General features: G+C 38.9%; 2 protein-coding genes and 1 pseudogene across 6 annotated transcripts in view; all 3 read left to right on the forward strand.

Moving 5' to 3' along the window:
- The window catches only part of asic1c (acid-sensing (proton-gated) ion channel 1c), a 107,358-nt gene that overhangs the window by 72,154 nt on the left and 14,344 nt on the right, over positions 1-20,860 (forward strand). For all 5 annotated transcript variants that reach the window (XM_067606084.1, XM_067606086.1, XM_067606082.1 and 2 more), the window contains one exon: positions 20,205-20,355. In XM_067606084.1, the coding sequence (XP_067462185.1) occupies positions 20,205-20,355 (151 nt within the window). The remainder of the gene's footprint in view (positions 1-20,204; positions 20,356-20,860) is intronic.
- On the forward strand, positions 3,137-4,797 carry LOC137193481 (acid-sensing ion channel 3 pseudogene; annotated as a pseudogene).
- On the forward strand, positions 15,330-16,686 carry LOC137194307 (acid-sensing ion channel 1-like). The gene has a single exon (XM_067606088.1). The coding sequence runs from the start codon at positions 15,922-15,924 to the stop codon at positions 16,609-16,611; it is 690 nt and encodes a 229-aa protein (XP_067462189.1). The 5' UTR covers positions 15,330-15,921; the 3' UTR covers positions 16,612-16,686.

A 20,860-nucleotide genomic window follows, 5' to 3' on the forward strand; every position in this document is an offset into this window, starting at 1 on the left:
CACCATGCAGCATGGTCCCAATACACTTTACAGTTAAAAACAATACATAGGATGAAACTTACAGCAACCAATTTACAATAACAAAAATGAAGCAACCACATTAAGAACATCAATGCTAAATGGTTGTTAAAAGGTGATGGGCCCGGCTCAGTTTTAGGGGAGGCTGTATTCAGAGGTAGGTTTTCAGTCTTGATTTAAAGATTTCAACTGAATGTAGACGGAAGGAAGAAAGGCCATGCCAGAGATAAGGGGCATGGTAGGCAAATGCTCTGAAGCCAGCTGATTTTTTGTTAACTGAAGGAATGACCAGGAGACCAGCAGCGAGAAAGCGAAGAGGTCGTGCTGGTGTATATGGTGTAATTACCTCAAATAGGTTAGGTGGTGCAAGTCCATGCAAGGCCTTATAAGTTAAAAGGAGAACCTTAAAATCAGCTCTAGCTTGCACTGGTGACCAGTGAAGAGAGGCCATAATGGGTGTTATATGGTCAAATTTTCTAGTTTTTGTCAAAATTCTAGCTGCAGCATTCTTAACAAGCTGCAGACTGCGAGTAGCACAACTAGTACGTCACGTTTGTCCCTTGATTGCCACTATCTGTACAAAGTCAAAATATTAAATTGTATACTTTACCAAGTGTAGCTTTTTCTCAAGTAAATCCATTGAAAGCCTGTCAAACAGTAATAAGTATGTATTAAATGCAAAGTATGACCTATCCTTGATGTATAATTCTTTTCTGGCAGGCATGAATTAAGTGATGGAGTCTCCTTCAGTGTTTTAAAGGTACTTTATTTGTCTCACATACAGTTGTACAGTGAAATACGATCTTTAGCGACGACACAGACACAATGACAGCCCCAATGGAAATGCTATGTCTGTTAAAGCTGCACTAATCAATATTTCTATATAAACAAACTCCTGGTGACAAATTTATCGAGAATACCTGACTCTGCTGTTTCCCTCAGCTCTAAGCAGATTTCTGTGTCTTTCAGCTCATTGTTTTGGCTTCACAGACCACAACTTAACTATTTTGGTTCTGTCTCACTGCAAAAAAGCTCTTATAAACCCACCCTACACAACCTGCCCATCACCAAACAGCACACAGACAAAGTTACTGAGTAATTGATGAACATAGTGGAGCATTTCACAGCAAAATAGCCAGATATTTCCCTCAAGAGTTGGTGGAGACCAGAACAGAGCTACAAGGAGAGTGAATATTGCAGCTTGACAGACATATGACTCCAAATAAATGCTAATCCATGGTCCATGTCTGTGTAAATAGGAAACTGTGCTTCACTCTGTAAACTGATAATATGCCAGTGTTGTCTTTCCAGCTTGTTGCGCTGCCCTCAAGGTGCCAAAACATCAAGAAATTTTGAGACGCAATGCGTCACATTAATAACTCTGAATGATGTTCTCTATTTATACCTAGTAAATAAGTAAAAACAGGCTAAAATATCACAAGTGCAGTGCAGCGTAGATCATGGAAATCAGTAATCAATAAAATACACATTCCACATACTTGGGATTACATATACCTGAGTCTCTGGGGGACCCAGACAGTAACTGAATACGTAGAGCTGAGAGAGATATACACAGAATTGAATGAAGGAAGTGGAGGATAGAGGGGGATCAGAGGAGAAATAGATGTGTAGAAAGTTAAGTAAGGGAATGGATGAAGAGGTGTAAATAATGAAGATAGATTGGAGGGTGCTGTAAAGAAAGCCGAGACCAACAGGAGAGGATGGATTAACCACATATATCGTAAGCAGGTCTGTCAGAAGATTTAAAGGTGTGGCTGAGGGCCTTTGTTCCTAACAACAATTAACTTATTAACTTCATTTTAAATGAGTGCTGCTCTGAGGAAATCAATTTCAGTCGAGACAGATGCTTATCAGGATGAACTGAAATAACCTCAGGCCTGCATTCTGCGAAATATACCCCTCTGTCCATGAGTTTAAATGTATGCAGGAGAATGCATTAATAATTCATGCCGTTACAAAACACATGATAGCGAGGCTGCAGCAAGATGCAAGATGATGTGTGCTGCAAACTTAAGGGATCAGCTATGGTAGTATTGACTAGAACTTCATGCATGAATATTTTCAATCCTTTTAATTGATTTAAAGAGGTTATTGAGTATATGTGTAGTAGATGAATGTCTGCTTTGACTCTCTAAAGTGATTCATTGTTTTATATGTAATTGTTGCAAGTAAGTTCAGGAGTGATGGTGATAGCTTAAAGATTAAAAATATGAATGTGTGACTATGAAATGTGCCAGGTTGAATCTCGTCACCAGCTTTAATAAGCTTAATGGGAACCATGAGTGAGTAATAATCTGGCCTTTCACAACAACGACCGTTAAGGTTTCATTAAGGAAAGCACTAAACCATTCCCCCAGTGAAGCTCCTCAGTGGCTAACAATAGATTACTGTGGTTATACATGGCAGCTCAAGCTTTGTACGTGCCGCTGTAACTAAATGTGATCCTAATTGGGAATTGCTGACATTTTGTATCTGCAAAATGTCAACTTTTTCAGGAACTAAGAACAGCCTTGTTTTTATCCCGGTGACCACACATTTGTGCTGTCTCCAATGGGCTTTGAAGGGGTTGCAGTGCTTATTCGCCAATTAAATAGCACAGAATCTTTCTGAAGTTAAACAATAAAGTCCTTCGAGTTGTAGTAACAAAGTATTATTCACGAAATAACATAATAGAGGACATAATAGATGTGTGCCCACAAACGTTCTCTTGATAAATGAATGTTACAAAAGAGAAAAGAATTTGGGTGCATTACAGGTCGCTGGATTTAATATGCTTCACTCTTCATCTTTGCCTCTCTGATGTATCAATCTCTGATCCATCCACCACTACCCGCTGTGGGATCAGGTCTTACTTCCCAAATGAAACCGGATCTTTTAAATTCAATGTGCCCTCTAAAATCTCAATGAGAATTGGTTGATACAACAGTCCATCGCTACTTCCCAGCCCTAGATATCCAACCCCTTCCTCTCCCTCGGGTGTGAAAGGGAAACTAGATCCTGTCTTGTCCAGCCTCCCTTGTACATTTAGTTTGGGTGAACCTATCTGTTAGCACCAGTGTTCAGTGGGCCACCACAGCAGCAAGACCATATCCACTAATCGCAGAGTTTACTTGGAAACTTTGTGGAGAAAATGGGAGCCCCGGAGGAGGAAGCACCACGCCCGCCATCGGACATCACAGTGTTCGGGGCCAACTGTACCCTCCACGGCCTGAGCCACATCTTCCTACCTGGCGGAGTGACTATCCGACGGTTGCTTTGGGCTGCCGCATTCAGCTCCTCCCTCTCCATCTTCCTCTACCAAGTGGCCGACCGTGTGATCGAGTACTACCAGTACCCTCATGTCACCATCTTGGATGAGATGGACAGTCCCGTCATGTACTTTCCTGCCATCACCCTCTGCAATTACAACAGTTTTCGGAAGTCCCAGATCCGGAGGAATGACATCTTCTGGATGGCTGGGCTCCTGGGTGTGGAGCAAGGGGACTTTGATGACTTCATGGCCGCTTTAGGGCAGCCCACAGACAACAGCAAGTTTTTCCCCAGCAAGACTTTCAACATGCTGGAGTTTGTGCAGAGGACTAGCCACAACATAGAGGAAATGTTGCTTGACTGCAGATATAGAGGCAAGGACTGTGGTCCAGAGAACTTTACTACAGTAAGTATGGCTCCCTCTGTGGGTCTAACCTTGGGTGAGATCAGTGTGAGCTGCATCAGAATCATTATAGGAAAAAGATATTTAGACTAAATATTTATTGAAATGTCTAAAATAGTGTTACAAATCTTAAATTTGAGGAAAAAAATATCAATAGAAAAGCTTAAAAGTGAGATTTGAACATATGCAGACACCTTTGGCAGCAATGCCAACAACTGCGAGCTGTATAATAATCGTTATAATGCTACAATTTCAATGCTTCAATTTTTCTGCCCACGGCGAAATGAGAATGAGTCAATTTATGTTTATGAACACCAGCAGACATTACAGCAGAGATCTGCTGAAAGAGATGGGTTCGTCTCATAAAATGACATGGTGAGACATGCACATCCACATCTGATATCATTAGGGAAAGACACGTCACTTTCTTTCAAATTATGTTGTCAGTTCTTCATTGCTTTTTTTGTAATAATCATCATTTTTTAAATAATTAGTGGCATGGTTGTGGGAGATTAAGAACCTAAAGGCAGAACAAGAGGTATGGGGATTTACAACGGGAAAAAATTCTGAAGAATTCTAACAAAGCAATGTTTTATCTTTGTTTACACAAGCTGACTCCAAAAGCAGCAAGATATTTTCTAGCCTTTTATGGTGATGTCAATATTTATACTGTGTCCAATTCTTCATTTTATGAATACTATTAATAGTCATTTTTCTTGAAGGAAAAACGAGAGCTGCTTCCTTAAAAGTGTCCTCAGAAAGATATTAACTACTGTGAGGTGCCATATGGTTCAACAAATCTCTGCTGACATCATGCATCATGCATTATGAAGTAAACATATGCTGTTTTCAAGACCAGTAGAGTTTTTAATACATTATTGTTTTTCTTTGTAAATAGCTCAGAAGAATGATCGCCTTCATAGTAGCAATGATACCAAATGTTCTAGTGTTTTTTCCCATCTGACCAAATCAAAAACGCATGATGTCACCAAAACAAAACAGTGTCATTTTTGCAATGAAAAGGTAATTTTTCTTAACTTGTGTGCTTTCATTTTTCTTAAACTCCCCGTCTTCCCTCAGTTTTCCAGCCTTTACCAAAGAGATAACATCATGTCAGCAGAATCTGAATGGAACTTAATCGTCCTGCTGCAGAGACAGGGGAAGGATTGTATTTCGATGAAATGGGCCATTGATTTGAGTGATGAAAGCCTATAGCACCAAGATGGGCTTGTCATGCTGCACTATTTCTTTGAGAACCAGCAGCAGTGAAACTGAGGCAAATGATTTATACTAATTACTTAGTATAGTTCTACAGTGGCAATACTGTTATTTTGTGTGGAAGACAATGATTTAATTTGAGAGATGAGGTTTGGATTTTCAATTCCAAACCTGACATCTACTGTAAAAAGAGCCTGAACACTTCATCAGACTTGTACATGAAAATGTCGCACCAGATTTGAGGCGTTGCTCCAAAAACAAAATACACAAAGCACACGTAAGCCAATAGAGGCAGATTTGGATATTACTGTGGTCGGTCAGGTGACCTTGACTTTTCACACCCACACACACAAAGGACAACTTTCAGCTAAATGTCAGAAACTGGAGATGCTCTGAGGACCTAAGTATAGAGGGGATTTATTAAAGATTCATGGAGCTGCCTGAATTCCCCCTCCTCGGCCTGCTGATCTTACTGTGGGAGGCTCAGAGGCGGGTCCTCTCGCAGGAGATCAGATGTGATGGAATTGAGATTACCCATTATATACTTCAGCAACATCACCACCAGATGACTCATGCAAGGTCTAGACAACATCTGACAATTAGCTCTCTACATGTGGAAAAATCGGAGAAAATATAATATCATTCGAATGCCCCCGCTGATACATTTTACTTTTTAGTGTTACACATTATGATGTCATTGAAACTGCAACAGTAGAATACATACTGTTAGAGTACTATTATCTTTGCTCTCTTAAAATTGAACATACTACCTGTGTCATACTATTTTATATTATTTAGTTATCCATAATGATTGTTTGTATGCATTTGTGTGTGGGCCACGCCTCAATGTGCATTTTTGTGTAAAAGTCAGACAAAGAAACTGGCTGAAGAAACTCAGCATGACTACAGTGACAGGAAAGACCAGCTGTTTCTACTAATGAGCTGGATATGGGTGCAGTGGTATTGAGAATCCCTGGAGAGAAAATATCAGGGCTCCCAAGTGCAATTATTCCCTCTGCATAAAGTAATGTAATATATTTTTGGGGGGAGGACTCTGTAATTCACTGGAGGAGAACGGGTCTCAGATACTAAAAGGATGGCAGATGGTAGATATCCAGTGCTATAAATATATACAGGAACATAGCCTTGAATGTCCCTGTATCAATCTGTGAGTGAACTGTGGCAATGAGATTTGTTGAGATTATGCTGTAAGGTTTTTGTGCTTCTGCATCTCAACGTTGTCTTCAAGAAAACATTTCTAAAATTCAACACAACCAATCTGCCAAATAACTTTCTTATTGGAGGCTTTATTTCATTATTGAAATTAATCTCATGCCTCCATCTTTCTGCCGTACATGCTGTCGGTCAACTGGTGCATGATTGATTGCCTCATTAATACTCAAAAGTGTAAGCACCCCAACACAGCCCAACTCACTGCTTTGGATTAAACCTGCGAGATTGGCTCTGACCAAATAAATCATCCGTCAGTGTGTGTATATGTAGGATGCATGCTGAGGTTAGTGTAATATCATTTTAATCGATGAGCAGCTCAGGGCTTTAGAGAGCCTGCGCCACTGCAGAGAGTAGATTCTAACACATTTATCCTTTTACCGCTGATCTCATGTGTTGTGATTGAACTTCCTGTTAAGGGTATCAGCTTGTTTACTTTAGATGGTTATGTTGAAACCAAAGAAGGAGCCTTTTTATTGTTACATTACAGTCTGTCTGTGGACGAGTTCGGGGTCTGACAAATGAGAACCAGAATGTGGTATTTTACTTCATCCATTGCAGTGTTGTCCGGAGAGGCCGAAGCTTGTTTTGGAAGTCAAACAAAAGAGACAGGTGGAGTAAAGGAAGCAGAGGTCAGGATTGAGTGTCAGACCTCTTCAGAAACAATGGGTCTGGCTGCAGACAGAGGCAGAAAATAGGCAGTGTGGGAGAAAGGAAACGAGACAGAAAAGTAGTAGCTTACACAAGAGAGATGGAGAAATGGTGAAAAGCAAGAAATAGAGTGGAAGCAGAGAGCTAAGACAAAGTGGAAACAAAAGGGAAAGGAGAGGAGAGTGAGAGAGAGGGAAGTAGTGGAAAAGAAGGCTATGCTGTGCTTAGATTGAGGTGGGACTGGGTCTCGGCTCAGGACTGACACCATCATTGTGATTCAGCCTGCTTTGGAGCTGAGCCAGTTCTGCGATGCACAACTGGAAGCATTAGGAAAGATGAAGGGAAGAGGTGTGTGAAGGAGCACAAAATTACAGCGCTGCCTGGAGCATGAAAAGGGAGGGAGAGATAAAATAATGCTTCATAGTGCAAACAATGGAATAAACAAATCTGGGGCAGGGAGCGTAGATGACAGGACAGATAGCAAATACCTAATGTGTTTGTTCCATTACTCAGTGTCTGTAAAGGCCAGTGTGGCAGCCAATGTTACTGTAAGTGCGGTATTGGCAGGCCGATCAATGGTGCTGAAGAGGAATAGTGAAGGAATTCATAGCGGGGATGCAGCGCAGAGGGACGCTTTTTGCTGACTTGCACATCTGGTAGCAGATAATACCAGAGGCAGACATTGAAGGTGCCAGTTGACAGAACCTCTTACGTTAATGAACTTGTTAGGTGGAGACACCGTACACAAGTATGGGTCTGTCCAAAACCAATAGTGCCATTATATTACGTTGTAGAAAACCAGCCTTCTGGCACGGTTAGATATCCAAACAAAAGCATGTGTTACTATTCAAATCGTCATCTTTTACTGGATTATAATGAGTCAAAAGTGACTCATGGTTTCATATCTCATTTCCTTTTGATCTTAAATTACCTGCGATGCCCATATTTAGCTTTTGTTTCTACTAATGGCTTCTGGGATCTATATCCTGCTCTTAGCCAATAAAAGTGGTGTCTTGCACGTTCCGAAGTATTGTATCGCTATCTTCTTTCAAGTAAACCGAGATTCCCCTCGGCACCATGTGTCACTGTACAGGGGAAGCCAGACATGACACATCGTTTGAAGAGTTTGATAATCTTTTCTCTTTTTTTGTTGAAGGTATGGTTTTGGGTGGTGATGTAATGCAGTTTCAAGTGTTACAAATCCTTTAAGTTTAGGTGCTGTAATGACATTTCTTTGAATTTAGGAAAGAGAGATAGCCAATGTAGCCTTATGGATTTTTTAGGGATATAATTTGAATTTATAATACGTTCACCTGACACAGGAAAAGCTCCTGATGGGAAGCTATTACTCTTTGGCACTTTTAGGGCACTGGCAAGTGCTTATTTTGCTTAATTTTAAGGCAAGCAGGCAAAATGGATTCAGGAACGGATACCAAATGCCTCCAGCTGAGCAAACAAGATGAGAACATGCTTTAAAAAAAAAAAAAAAAAAAAAGAGATTATCCTTGCAAATGAAAGTACCAGGGAGGAAATTTCAGGAGTGAGTTTATCAAAGTGTGACTGCAGGCTTCAGACTGAAAGCTTGAGTGACAGCACACTTATGTTTTTTTTTTTTTTTTGGTTGGATTCTGCCTGGAATGGAACAAGGGAACAAGACGGCAGGTGTAGCCAAGAGCATCTGTTTTTTATTGATACAGACTGCCTCTGCCCTCCACTCCATCTGCCGGGGGGGATATACAGTACATGTGCTGGGTCAGAGATGTTTGCAATTACTGTGGATGTCAAAGAAGTCTTGCCTTTTTCTATACTGTACCTGAAAAACATGCTGCAGCAGCTTTAGAAAACAACACTTTTAGAAAAAATGGGTTAGAATAGTTTTTTATCTTATCTATCTTTTTATCTATTTAATTTAGTGTTACAAACTACATGTCAGTAGTTCTCCCTTTTGATGAATTTTATATGAGGTATTTCACAGCATATGCTAAAGATTCATTCTTGCTTCCTTGGCATTACTCGCGCAGCATACAGAGTGGCTGTGTTGCTCTTCAAGGCGGCAAGAGGTTAGTTTCATTTAGAGACAGGCCACAAGATGTCTCCCTCTGCTAAAGAAGCTGCCTGTCCACCAGAGTGACAGCACTGATTGCAAATGTTTTTGGCTCTAGCTGCCTGTCTCCTCCACATTTGTATCTGTGTGGTCATCTCAAATTACATTGTAACACAGGACTTCTCATCCTGTTTCTGGCCCCAAGTTTAGTCCTGAAATTCTCAGGGTGTCAGTAACCCCATGAGGAATCCTCATCTCATGGTTGAGAAACTCTGGTGTAATGTATGTTGAATATTCCCTTAATATTCAGCAAAATATATTTGGAATTTTATCTATTTTTCAAGGCTATTATTGGACAGTATGTATGTAAATATTTGCAAGTTGGCCTGTTCATTTTGTTTGTCCATTCAAGCTCAGAATTCTCTAAATGGATATATCTAATGTATTACTGTACAGTGTCATCAAAGCTTTCTTTGTAGAGCTGAAACAATAAGCCAATGAATTGATCATTGTTTCAGTCACTTTTCAAATATTTGTCTGATTTCAGCTTTCGGATGTGCAGATTTTCTGCTTATCTTTGTCATATATGATAGTAAACTGAATATCTTTTTAGTTTTAGAAAGACAGTTAGATAAAACAATGAATTTTTAATACGCCACCTTGGGCGATATAATGGGCATTCATCACTATTTTCCGCCATTTAATAGACAAGACAATTAAATGATTATTAGAGAAAATAATTAGCAGATTAATAAATAATGAAAATAATTGCAGACCTAGATCTGTTTTTGTTCATTAAGTAGTCACTTAGAGCTGCAACTAACTTAATCAGTGAATCTGCTGAATATTCACTTGATTAATTAATTGTTTGCTCTACAAAATGCCAGAATTGTGCATAATCACAGTCCAAAACAAAAAGATATTCAGTTACCTATCATAAAGACTAAGAGACCAATGACAGCACATATTTGTATTTGAGAAGCTAAAATCAGTGATTTCTCAGGCATCTTTTTCTTAGAAATTCACTTCAACAATTAATTTATTATCAAAAATGTTACTGATTAGTTTTCAGCTCTACAGTGACTGGACATTAATGTTGGATATGGCCTTTCATCTCCGTCTCTGCCCTGTTTGTGCTGCGCGTGTTTCTGATGTGCATCTAATTGCTGCCAGTTTTTCATTTGGTGTTGAACATTCTCACTGGTCCTTGAAGGAGCTCTTCCCTTTACACAGTAAAAACTCTGCTCCTCCTCTAATGAGACCTCTGGGGTTCAGCTTTGACATAAAAGAGGATGGTTAGTGTCATTCTCTGACAGGCTCAGAGACCACTGAGCCAGTTTTGAAGCTGGGCAATAAATGTTGAAAAAAAAAAAAAAACTGAAAAAATAAATCTTTCAAATAGTTCTACTTTCTTTCCCATCAAAAAAGAATCAGCTGATCATTTCAATTTGGGACATTTTATTACACCATGAACATCTAATTACATGCTCGAATACCAAGACAAAGATGGAATGTGTTTGCACCCCCTGGAAGATAACAATGAGAATGTGTGAGCAGCAGAGATGTGTTTTCAATAAGCAGGAGAGCAATTTGAAGAAGAAAAATCATTAACTTTTGCCTTGAGCGCTTTATATTTTTGAGTGACTGCAGCACGGTGTATTTTAATTAAATTAATGATTTTGTGAAATGACTTCAAATATGAACTCAGTTTTAAAAAGTTAGGGTCACATTGAAGTGTAAGGTACAAAGGAGTGAGGTCTGCATGCTGTTAAGCTCCAAATAATATTATTCTTTTTTTAGGCAACATTTCGATCTGTAAGATCTTCCTCAGGCCTGTGGAATAAAATTATTGGGAGCTTAACAGTGTGCAGACCTCACTCCTTTGTACCCTGCAATGAAACTTTTTTTTTGTCTTGCACCTGAATAATTTGTCTGGATGTGCTCACACTTGGTCCCCCTTCACATTAAAGTGTAAGCTATATTTGAAGAAGTTAAAACATTGCAGTGCAGTGCAGAAATGCGATTGCAGTGTTATACCAGAGTGTTACACCAGATTTTATAGCTTTGCTGTTTCTCAAATTCTTAGAGTTGATGGAAAATATACTCAGACCCTCATATGAGGTCATGTTGTTTCTAATAATAAAGGTGCAGAGAAAATATAGAACTGCTGTGAATATAAAGATACACAGTTCACCCCTTTGTTCTTTCACATACAGTACATAAGTCCAGTATTAATACTTAATGTTGCTATAATCAGCTGCTATAATCGGTTTATTTGTTAAAGGTTCTGTATGTAAGAATTGTGAAGCAATTTACATGTATTAATCGTTTTTTATTGCCAATGAGTGAACAGGTTGTAACGTAGCTTAAAAAATGAGACCTTCCGCGATTTTCTCAGTTGCCTGTAACAGCCTGTGGACTGATTTCTATGTGAAGGACTTCGGCTGGTTTTTCCGCGAAAATCGACGATGAGATGTTACTGTTACTGACTGGGAGTGAGAGGTGCTCTGCTGAAGCTCGGTGCAACACAACATTGGAGATCTTTTATGTTATTATGAGAAGTGTAAGCGAGAAAGAGGACATCACCTTCAGTAGTCTTGCACCGCTGCTCTCTTGGAGTGCAAGGATGGCACGAGCAACAGGATGCTGACTGCAGCTCACTTAATGGCCACTGTTAAGTCACCAATGAGAAGGAATTACTGATTCTTACATACAGAATAATCGAAAGGAGTCGCTTGTAGTGGCAAACCAACAGAGAATTATCACCTGACTCTGCAGTTCCTCTCATTTTTACGGACCAATTTTAGCATCCTCTAGCTCATTGTTTTGGTTTTCAAGCCCCCAACTTAACAGTTCTGGTACACCCTCACTGCTCTCATCAGTCATTTCCAGCTGCAGCAGAACAAGTTATTAACTAGCTGAACATAATGGAGTATTTAGCAGCTATAGAGCCAGATATTTCCCTCTGGAGTTGGTGGAGACCAAATCAGAGCTAAAAGGTGATTATGCGAACACAAATGTGACTCCAAAACGATGCCAATGTTGCTCTGTGTCTGTTGGATGGGTAAATAGGCAACTGTTTACTCATAAGTTCACCATATCAGCTTGTTTCCACTGCCCCCAAGTGGCCATAAAATCAATTAAAGCAAGTTGAAGTTAAAGAAAAGCAGGAAATCTTAATAACTGAGAAGCTGAACCAAGGGAATGTTTGGTATTTTTGCTTGAATATTGACTTCAATCAATAATCAAAAGAGCAATTTTCTGTCAAATGGCTTATTGATTGATCAACAATCCTTTCAGCTTTAATAATAACCTTTATGTAATCAAGTGAGAGCTTACTTTGCAACAAAGACCTGAGTACAGCAGAAAAAAAATGAGTGGAGAGAAGACATACAAGCACCATAAACATCACTACATACTGTAGGTCCAAGTTAAAAGGTTAGAATGAAACATGAAAAATGAAAGCAATCAGTGATCAGGCGCTTGGAAACATACTTGTGCTGCTTCACACACAATAAAAGGGTTGAATGGAGGTCCATGGATTGAGAGCCTATTCGAAAGAGAGTAATGATGATTGTCATGCATTGCCTTTGCTGGAAATAATGAAATTGTGCTTTGGTTCAAACTGCTGACGAGGGATGATTCTTAGACCCAAGAGGGCCGTCCGCCTCACGCCTCCACCAGGCTTGTATAGGATAAATGAGCTCAAGCAATTAACTCACCAGTTAAGTGTGCCTCATACCTATTGACATGTTTCCAAAGAAACTGAGAATAGAGGAAATCAGTGCAGCTGGTCAATAAGTGGAGAAACCAGGCAGTCAGCCATAACTCTGATAAGGTGTTATTGTTGGAGTTATTTATTTGCCTGCCACTCATCTAGCATTAGGATTTTTCTTCTCTTTGTTTTTCTTTGTTAATGGGTCTGAATCTGAGGTAGTTGTCCCTGTTGATACAAAAATAGAGCCAATTGCTCACCTTGATTGGATCTTTTCCTCACAAAAATGAGAATCCTTAAATCTGCAATTAAAAAAGCCTAGTCGGTTATTTCTATGTGCAACAATGAAACAGTTTGAACATAAGACTGAGAAGAAAGCAGTGCCAGGGATCTGTCTGCTGGGGAAAAATAGGCGTGGGGCCGACATGACATACTGTAGCTGTTGGGGGAGCTGGATCCAGGCAATTAATTTAGTTGTTTTGCTGCCGGAAAGCCCTGAAAGCACACACAGAGAAAATAACTATTACCACAGTGCTGAAGCTCTTTATTTTTCAGTATTCAGACATTCATTAATATTATCAGACTGTTATTACCACAGCTTTTAAACACAGAACAAACTGTTCTGCATTGTGTTCCCCTCTCTCTCTCTTTGAAATAAATTAATCACTTTGGCCATAGTTAAATTGGCTGGAGATAAACTGGAATGTTTTGAAATTATCTTTTTATTAAATTAAGTTTAGTTCAATAACAAATGTGCCGGTAAGGTCAGAGGACTCTCAGTACATAAGACTAAAAGTCTACAATTTGACCATTTGATATGTCTGTCAAATGTAGAAATATTAATGTTGGATTTTTAAAATAGTTACTGAACAATAGTGTGGTCTTGACGAAGTTAAGACAAGATAACACTGTATTCATCCCGGTGGGAAATTAAGTGTTACTCTGCAGCAGCACAAGAAGAAACAGACCACTTACAGAAAACGACAGAGCAAGTAAAGGAATAAAAGTATTAAATGGAGAAAACTACCGATAAATCAAAACTTTATTCAGTTAAATCTATAGACAGATACAAAAGAAGGAAACAGTACATAGAAGCCAAAGTGCACAACAAATTACATTTAGGTACATAAATGCGCTTAATGTGCAATAATGAATCTTATTGCTGAGCAAGGTAACAAAGTGGAGTGGTATAATATAATATAATATAATATATAATAGGTATACAATAATAACTATAGGATAATAGAATATACAGTAATGAATTTAGCAATGGTATGATATATAAAATGATATAGGATAATATAATACACTGTGATAAATAGGAATCATATATAATATATAAGGTGACTTACGTATCACATTACATGTGATTACCAAACCCTTTTCTCAGTTGTTAATAATCACATCCAGCTTCATGCAGTAATCATATTTCTTTTTACACTTTTACTTCTGTTCACTTTTCACCTGTCGTTGATTTTGATATCGAGAAAAACAGTGTGAGAAAAACAGGACAACATGGCACAGTGATTACATAAGGCAGCGTATGTGAAATAAAAAGACACCTCAGATGAATTAGTGGCGATTTTTGACACTTTAAACCAGGCTTTATAATTATTGGACAGCAGAAGTCTGAGGTGGAAAAAAGAGGAAAAAAGCCTCCTTATTTCTCTCTCTCTCTCTCTCTCTCTCTCTCTCTCTCTCTCTCTCTCTCTCTCTCTCTCTCTCTCGTTACATGGCCGGCTTTTCTGTATAGTGGATTAAATATTGGAACTAATGACATACATCATGGCTCTAGTAATTTATAAATGTATAACTTCCAAACATTTATTATGAGCCCACTTTCACTTCAAAGAAGATATTTTTACCACACTTAATTAAATTTTATGACTACAGCTTTTAAGATGAGACGAGGGAGAGTAGGAACATACTGGCAGATGGACTTGGAATTGGCGAATCAGCCATTGGCACCTCTTTTGACATTTCTGCATCACTTCTGTCTGTGAAACTGAGATCCTGTAATGCCCATGAGTCATTTCCACCCTTTTCTGTTGTATTTTAACTAGGTCGAACCCAATTATTTTACACCAATTTATTCCATCTAAACTTGGAAATGATACCGTCTCCTCGAAGTAGACACAGTAATCCAAGATTTTTGCTATTTTTCCCCTTTTTTTTTTTTTTTTTACAACCATACATATCACCACAGCTGTGATCAGGTTACTGAGCCAATATTCAAATTAGGGACTGACAAGATTCCAACTAACATAATGAAAAAAATAGTCTCAGTATGGTGCTGAGCTTTCTGCCAAGCAGAATCCTCTGATAGTCTCACATAAACGGACCAAAGAAGTCTTTAATATCAGCTAGTGCCACATCTGCATGCAGCAGGATGTCAGCCCTTATTACACTGCATTTGTGAAATTATATTTGAAACTGGCAGAAAAGAAGAGCTGGAAAATGGGCTGTAACGGATATTTCTACCACACTCTGAGGGGGGATTTTGCTGCTATGGATGGCTCCCCTCAGATATCAATTATATAGGTATATTGATCCACGAGCAAGCTGCAGATTCTTTAATATTAAAGAATTTCAGACTAAATCCTTTTTGTAGCAAAATTTCTTCATCACAATTATTTCTTCTTTGATTGATACATTCCTCCCGCCTCTCTATACCATTGGAGGTCTACTTCATCACCGGAGGAAAACAATCTCATCCAGTGGCTCCACCTCATTTTCCATTCGACTGTAGAGAGAGTGTGTAGGGGGGCAACAAGCTTTATATTCCTTTCTGCAGGCTGCAAGTCAACAGACTAAAAAAGCATCTCTTCAATCTGTGGAAAAGGGAGGAGTTGGGTTCTGGGCAGCTACTACACAAAGAGAGAAACCACCGAAATCTGCAAGTATTGTCTGGCACTGGGAGAGGGAGATGGAGGAGTGAAAGATCTGAGCAACAGGGGTAAGCCTCTCCGGATTTTCAAAGTGATTGCCTCTGGGAGTGAAGCCGTCGCTTACATCTGCAATTATCACGTCCATTTATCTATTGATGAAGAACTGGTGATGGTTATGCTTGATGGTTTTTGTTAATGGAGTGATTCAGCTGTTTTTCTCATAAAGAAATCATTATGTAAATCAATTTTACCTTCCCCAAGGAGCTCAGTTCCTTTGTTTATATCCTCATGGAAAAGAATTTTCAAGCTTGAACAGTGGGACAGCTGCGTATTAGGACTCCTGTCGCTGCTACCTGGAATTTGTGCTACATAAACCTGGAGATGGTTGTGGAGAAAGCCAGTGTGTGTAAATTGAGGGAAGTGTAAGGTGTGCTACTAAGAAACTGTATTTGGCAAAAAAGCGCCTGCCTTGACACAAGCAATTATGGTCAAAGCACCTATATCCGAATCAATCGCCCTGGGGCCACACAAAGAAAACGAGAGAGACCAAGAGACCACGATCCAAAACACTGAGTCCAGCTCACTTAAGCCGACATGGAAAGCGATCACAGTGGATTTCATAATGAGGACCAAGATCCACGGTTTGAAGTTTGTCTTCTCTACAGACAAGTCGAAACCACAGCGGGTCATCTGGATCCTGGCCTTCTTCGTTTGTTTCAGTCTCCTCATCACCTGGTCCGGGAACCGAATCCTCTACCTGATGTCTTACCCTGCTATCACTAAGATCTACATGGTGTGGGCTCACAACATGTCCTTCCCAGCGGTGACTTTCTGCAATAAAAATGTTTTCCGTGTATCCACCCTGACCAGGGATGACCTGTATCACAGCGGCTACTGGATGGACCTCATGTATCCTAATCACACAGTGATGGAGAGGAGCCTTTCCATCCTTAAGGAAAACCACAAGCAGAGTCTCCTGAGCCTGTTGGACTTCAACAACTACACCCCGCCCCCTGATTACCGCGTCAACACCACCGAGATGATGGGTCGGCTCGGTCACCAGCTGGAGGACATGCTGCTGGAGTGCAAGTTTCGTGGTGAAACCTGTACCTACAAAAATTTCAGCACTGTATGTACAGAAAAAAAAGATAGTGTTTGTCAGTTGTGGATATGAATGTTGTTTACAAGGTGTATTAATAATTCATGTGAACATTTGATGATGCTCCCTCCAGCAGGTATTCTTTAGTGTGTGTTAAGGTGTTGATGTTTCAAAGCTGCAAACAAGCCTGTCCTGTTTTTACCTCTCAAACATGACAGCTTTGCCTTATTAAACTTGATGTCTGGGTAAAGTCACTCAAGAAAACAACGTTGCCTTCATGTTGTGGTGGGAAATCAATGTCATGTCGTCATCAGTGACTACAATGTGTAATTTGTAGTTTCAAGTGTGTCTCATTTTGGTATATATTAACCCGGACAAGTTCTTGAGCCAGTTGCTATTATGTCTTTTTGCTTTATAACCTGTGACAACAATATTAAGGTCGACAGATTACAGCATCAATAATTCAGACATCTTTATCAGCATGTATAGTATATGGTCTATTTTTAAAAATGTGCCTCAGTAGATGTAGATGATGAATATGAATGGGTGTACGTCTGTTACACCCATTCACCACTGACTGCTGCAAGGAGGAAGTGGATGATGTTTAAATCATAGTCACAGTATTCCAGATGGATATATTTCTATCAAATACTTTCAACACAAAACGGCAGCTGACAGTGTCATGAGAAAATATTCAAAAGGCTAAATAGGGAAACTTCTGCACTGAGAGGTGTGCATGCACAGAGACTAATGTATTTCTACAGTTTTGAGAATAATTTAAAACTGGGAACACACTTTTTAAAATACTTATATTTAAATAAATTTAAATTCTTACCTTTGCAGAAGCAGATCTGAGCATCCAGTTCAAGTTCATCTAGATTCCTGTCATAAAAATGAAACCTGTAACTGTGAAAACTTCAGCTCGTCTAAGACACTTGAAATATAAAGCCCTGGGAACTACAAGGTGTCAGCCATCCATCGAGCCTCCACAAACTTACGCCCACCTCCATCCATCTTCCATCATGGCTAATTTGGGTCATAACTGGGATTTAAACTGTGTTGTGTGCTCCCTTCTGAAGCAACATATGGTATGGTTTTCAAAAGACTGAATGAAGCTCCCATTTCATCTAAAGTTAAATCTTATATCACGGTCAGCAGTTAGATGGTGTCTAGTCACTTTGCAGACCTCATAGCCTGCAGGGAAAGGAACCAAATCTCTGTCTTATCTGTCTGAGCTGCTTGTAAGTCTGTCTGACTCTGGACATGGACCACTGACTTTGATCTCTTGAGATCAGCTTTGACATGCTGGTTGAATTTTTGCCAGCAGCTCTCTAACCACAACCCCACCACATTGTATATTGATGAAAATTTAATATTAGATGGTTTTTTTTTCTTTTTTTTTTAAATACAGTGTGACATGTTTAGCCAGGTTGTTGACCAAAACAGCAAAAACATGATCTCACCAGCCACATTTTTTTATCAGGGTGCTACAGTATATGACCAATTACTGTCTGCAAAGTAAAGATATTTGACAACCATGATCATTACTGGTGAAAATATGGGTCAGGGTAGCAAATTACCTTTTTGGCTTCTACAGTATGGGTTTTATATGGAAGCAAAAAAGGATGTTATAATTGGATTTTACAAGCAGCCAAATACAGCCGTCAAATTTAACCACTGTGGAATAGTAATGTTGAAATTTAAATACATTTATTGCATTTATAGCATTGCAATATTTGACTTTAAAATAAAATTAAACCTTTTATCTGGCTTAATGTGGTTTGAATTTCCCTATTTGAATTTTACAGGACATAATTTTAGGTTTTGGAATGGGGGGGGGGTTCACAAGTTCAGATAGATAATTCAAGTGTCTGGGTGTGTCAGTCACTTCAGAATTGTTTGCTGGATAGTCTGACGTTTAGACGTTTAAGTTAGAATTTTTCATCTTGAATTTTGGTGAATACATGATGCTGAATTTCATCAATCCAATTTGAGCAACCTGATTGTTAGACTTGATCCAACACTGACCAACTGACTTTGAGTATCTTGAATATAGTCTTTTTTGTATTGGACGCTTGAATTTTCAGAAAAAAAATATTTAGTAAAGTCAAATTTATTTATATAGCATATTTCATACAAAAATAAACACAATGTGCCTCACAAAGGCAAGAGCAATACAATTATAAAGACATAAAATACAAGTATACATATCATCATACATAAAAGGAAGTAAACATGCGCTTGCATACAAGGATGCAAAAAATAGGCAACTAAAGTACATAATAATTCAGTTAAAACAGAAGCAAACAGTGTATATAAATTATTCAACTAAAAACGGCTAGACAGTTCACGTTTTTGACATTGCATGACTCGAAATTACCCTCTAGAAATTTCAGAAAGGAGAATTCAAACCACATTAATTCAGATGTTAATCAATAAAAATATTTAAATGCTAAAATTCTGGGGATATTAATTTGCAACATACAATATTCAGTAATAACTAAATTTCACAATTAGGTTTTCAGTCGCTAATAAGATTCAAATCTTATGGCCTTTCTTAGCTTCCATAATTTTATGATACAATTCTCCAGTTCAGTCATGATTCATCCACACTCTTCCCATTTAAATATGTATTTGTTTGCCAAGGACACAAGTAAGCAGATATTTGCATATATGCAACTGTGCTGAACATCTGTGCATATGTGTTAGCCGAAAGTAGGTGTGTGCCACAACTTGAAATGGTATAAAATGAATATGACAGCTGTTCGTAGTGGGACTTATCACTGCAGGTTTTTACATTGTGTTGAAATGCATGAGGAATAGATATCCCAGTTCCTCAGAGTATTGCATAACTAATCAATTCTACAGTCTGATAGTCTTATATCAGATTGTTAGAATTATCTAGAATTTACTCAACCCCTCAAGCTGTATTCAGAATTTTAAGCTTTCTTAGTCTTTACACAAACTGAAGCTTGATTCGATTTAAAATGTCAAAAGTTCTAATCATGATACAGACTTCTTTTTACTTTCCTGGCAAAGAGGATGGAGAATATTCCAATCACAGAGAGAATCAATAAAATTGAAAATATGTCGGCTGTGAGCACTGAAGCAAGAGCTGAAAATAAATAACTGAAGCCGACTGGATTAATTAAACCACAAATGTATTTGGCGGGAGAAAACCTACTGTAGCGACTGCACATCAAACCTTGATTACTGCTGAGCTTCACTGGCGCAGGTTCGGTCTCCTAAGAAGTTAGTCAGTCAAGACACACAATGTTTTTTACAAACCCAATTTAGAGCTTGTGTGTCCAGAGAGCTTCGACCTCAGATGTTTCTTATTTTATGACAGCAAAATAGTACATTCACTCTAAATGACTCAGGGGAAATTTGGAGTGAAATTGGGTAAAGATTGATAGCTGCTCCTGCTGCTGCTGAGGAATGCACATTAATTCCTCGAATCAGAGTCAGGCGCCTGTTTAAAGCCTTCACTGCTTTCTCTGATAATCATGAAACCTCTGCAATGATTACCTGTCTTGCACAATTACCAGCTCACATGTAATACATCTCCTCCTAGCACACTATTTACCACAGCACAGTGGAAAGGCTTTGACCTTTCATTTACTCACCTGTTGTTTTTGTTTTTTCTTTGCTCTTTTTTTTTCTTACAGATCTACACGCGCTATGGGAAATGCTACACTTTCAACTCGGGATTAGACGGCAACCCACTGTTGACCACGTTGAAAGGTGGCACAGGGAACGGCTTGGAGATCATGTTGGATATTCAGCAAGATGAATATCTGCCTGTTTGGGGAGAGACAGGTCAGTGCAGCTTTTAGCACCGTTCTGACATTTACAGTAACATTTAAATTTCCTTTCCCATCTCTTTAACAAGTGGATGTATCACTTTTATAGAGGTTAACAAAAAAGAGATTTTCCAAGGTCTTACTGCCAAATCTTTATCTTTACTGCAGAATCTGCACTACACGGAAGTGATGTACAACCATGTTTAATAGAATATTATCTTGATATGTTTCTCCAGATTTACAACTGCAATCAGGTCTAATATATTGCCTTCAGTGACATATTGTTTCCAATTTATGGTGGGCAACCACATCACTGGACTCTACATTTGTAAAATTAACAGCATGTGATAAATCTTTGGTTATAAATCTGTTTATTGGTCCAGCATGCTAACATATGAGTGCCTATCTGATATTAGTTTCTAGCATGGGGTTTAGGAGCACGCAGCATCACTACCAGTGGAAGGATAAAGAGCCAAAAAGCGGGTTTCCATAGGCAACTGTACCTGCTGTTACATTTTCTG

This window comes from Thunnus thynnus, chromosome 12, assembly GCF_963924715.1.
Source record: "Thunnus thynnus chromosome 12, fThuThy2.1, whole genome shotgun sequence".
Taxonomy (NCBI): domain Eukaryota; kingdom Metazoa; phylum Chordata; class Actinopteri; order Scombriformes; family Scombridae; genus Thunnus; species Thunnus thynnus.

Coding starts and splice junctions, on each gene's coding strand:
- LOC137194307 (XM_067606088.1), top strand. CDS start 15,922: ATGGTCAAAGCACCTATATCCGAATCAATCGCCCTGGGGCCACACAAA.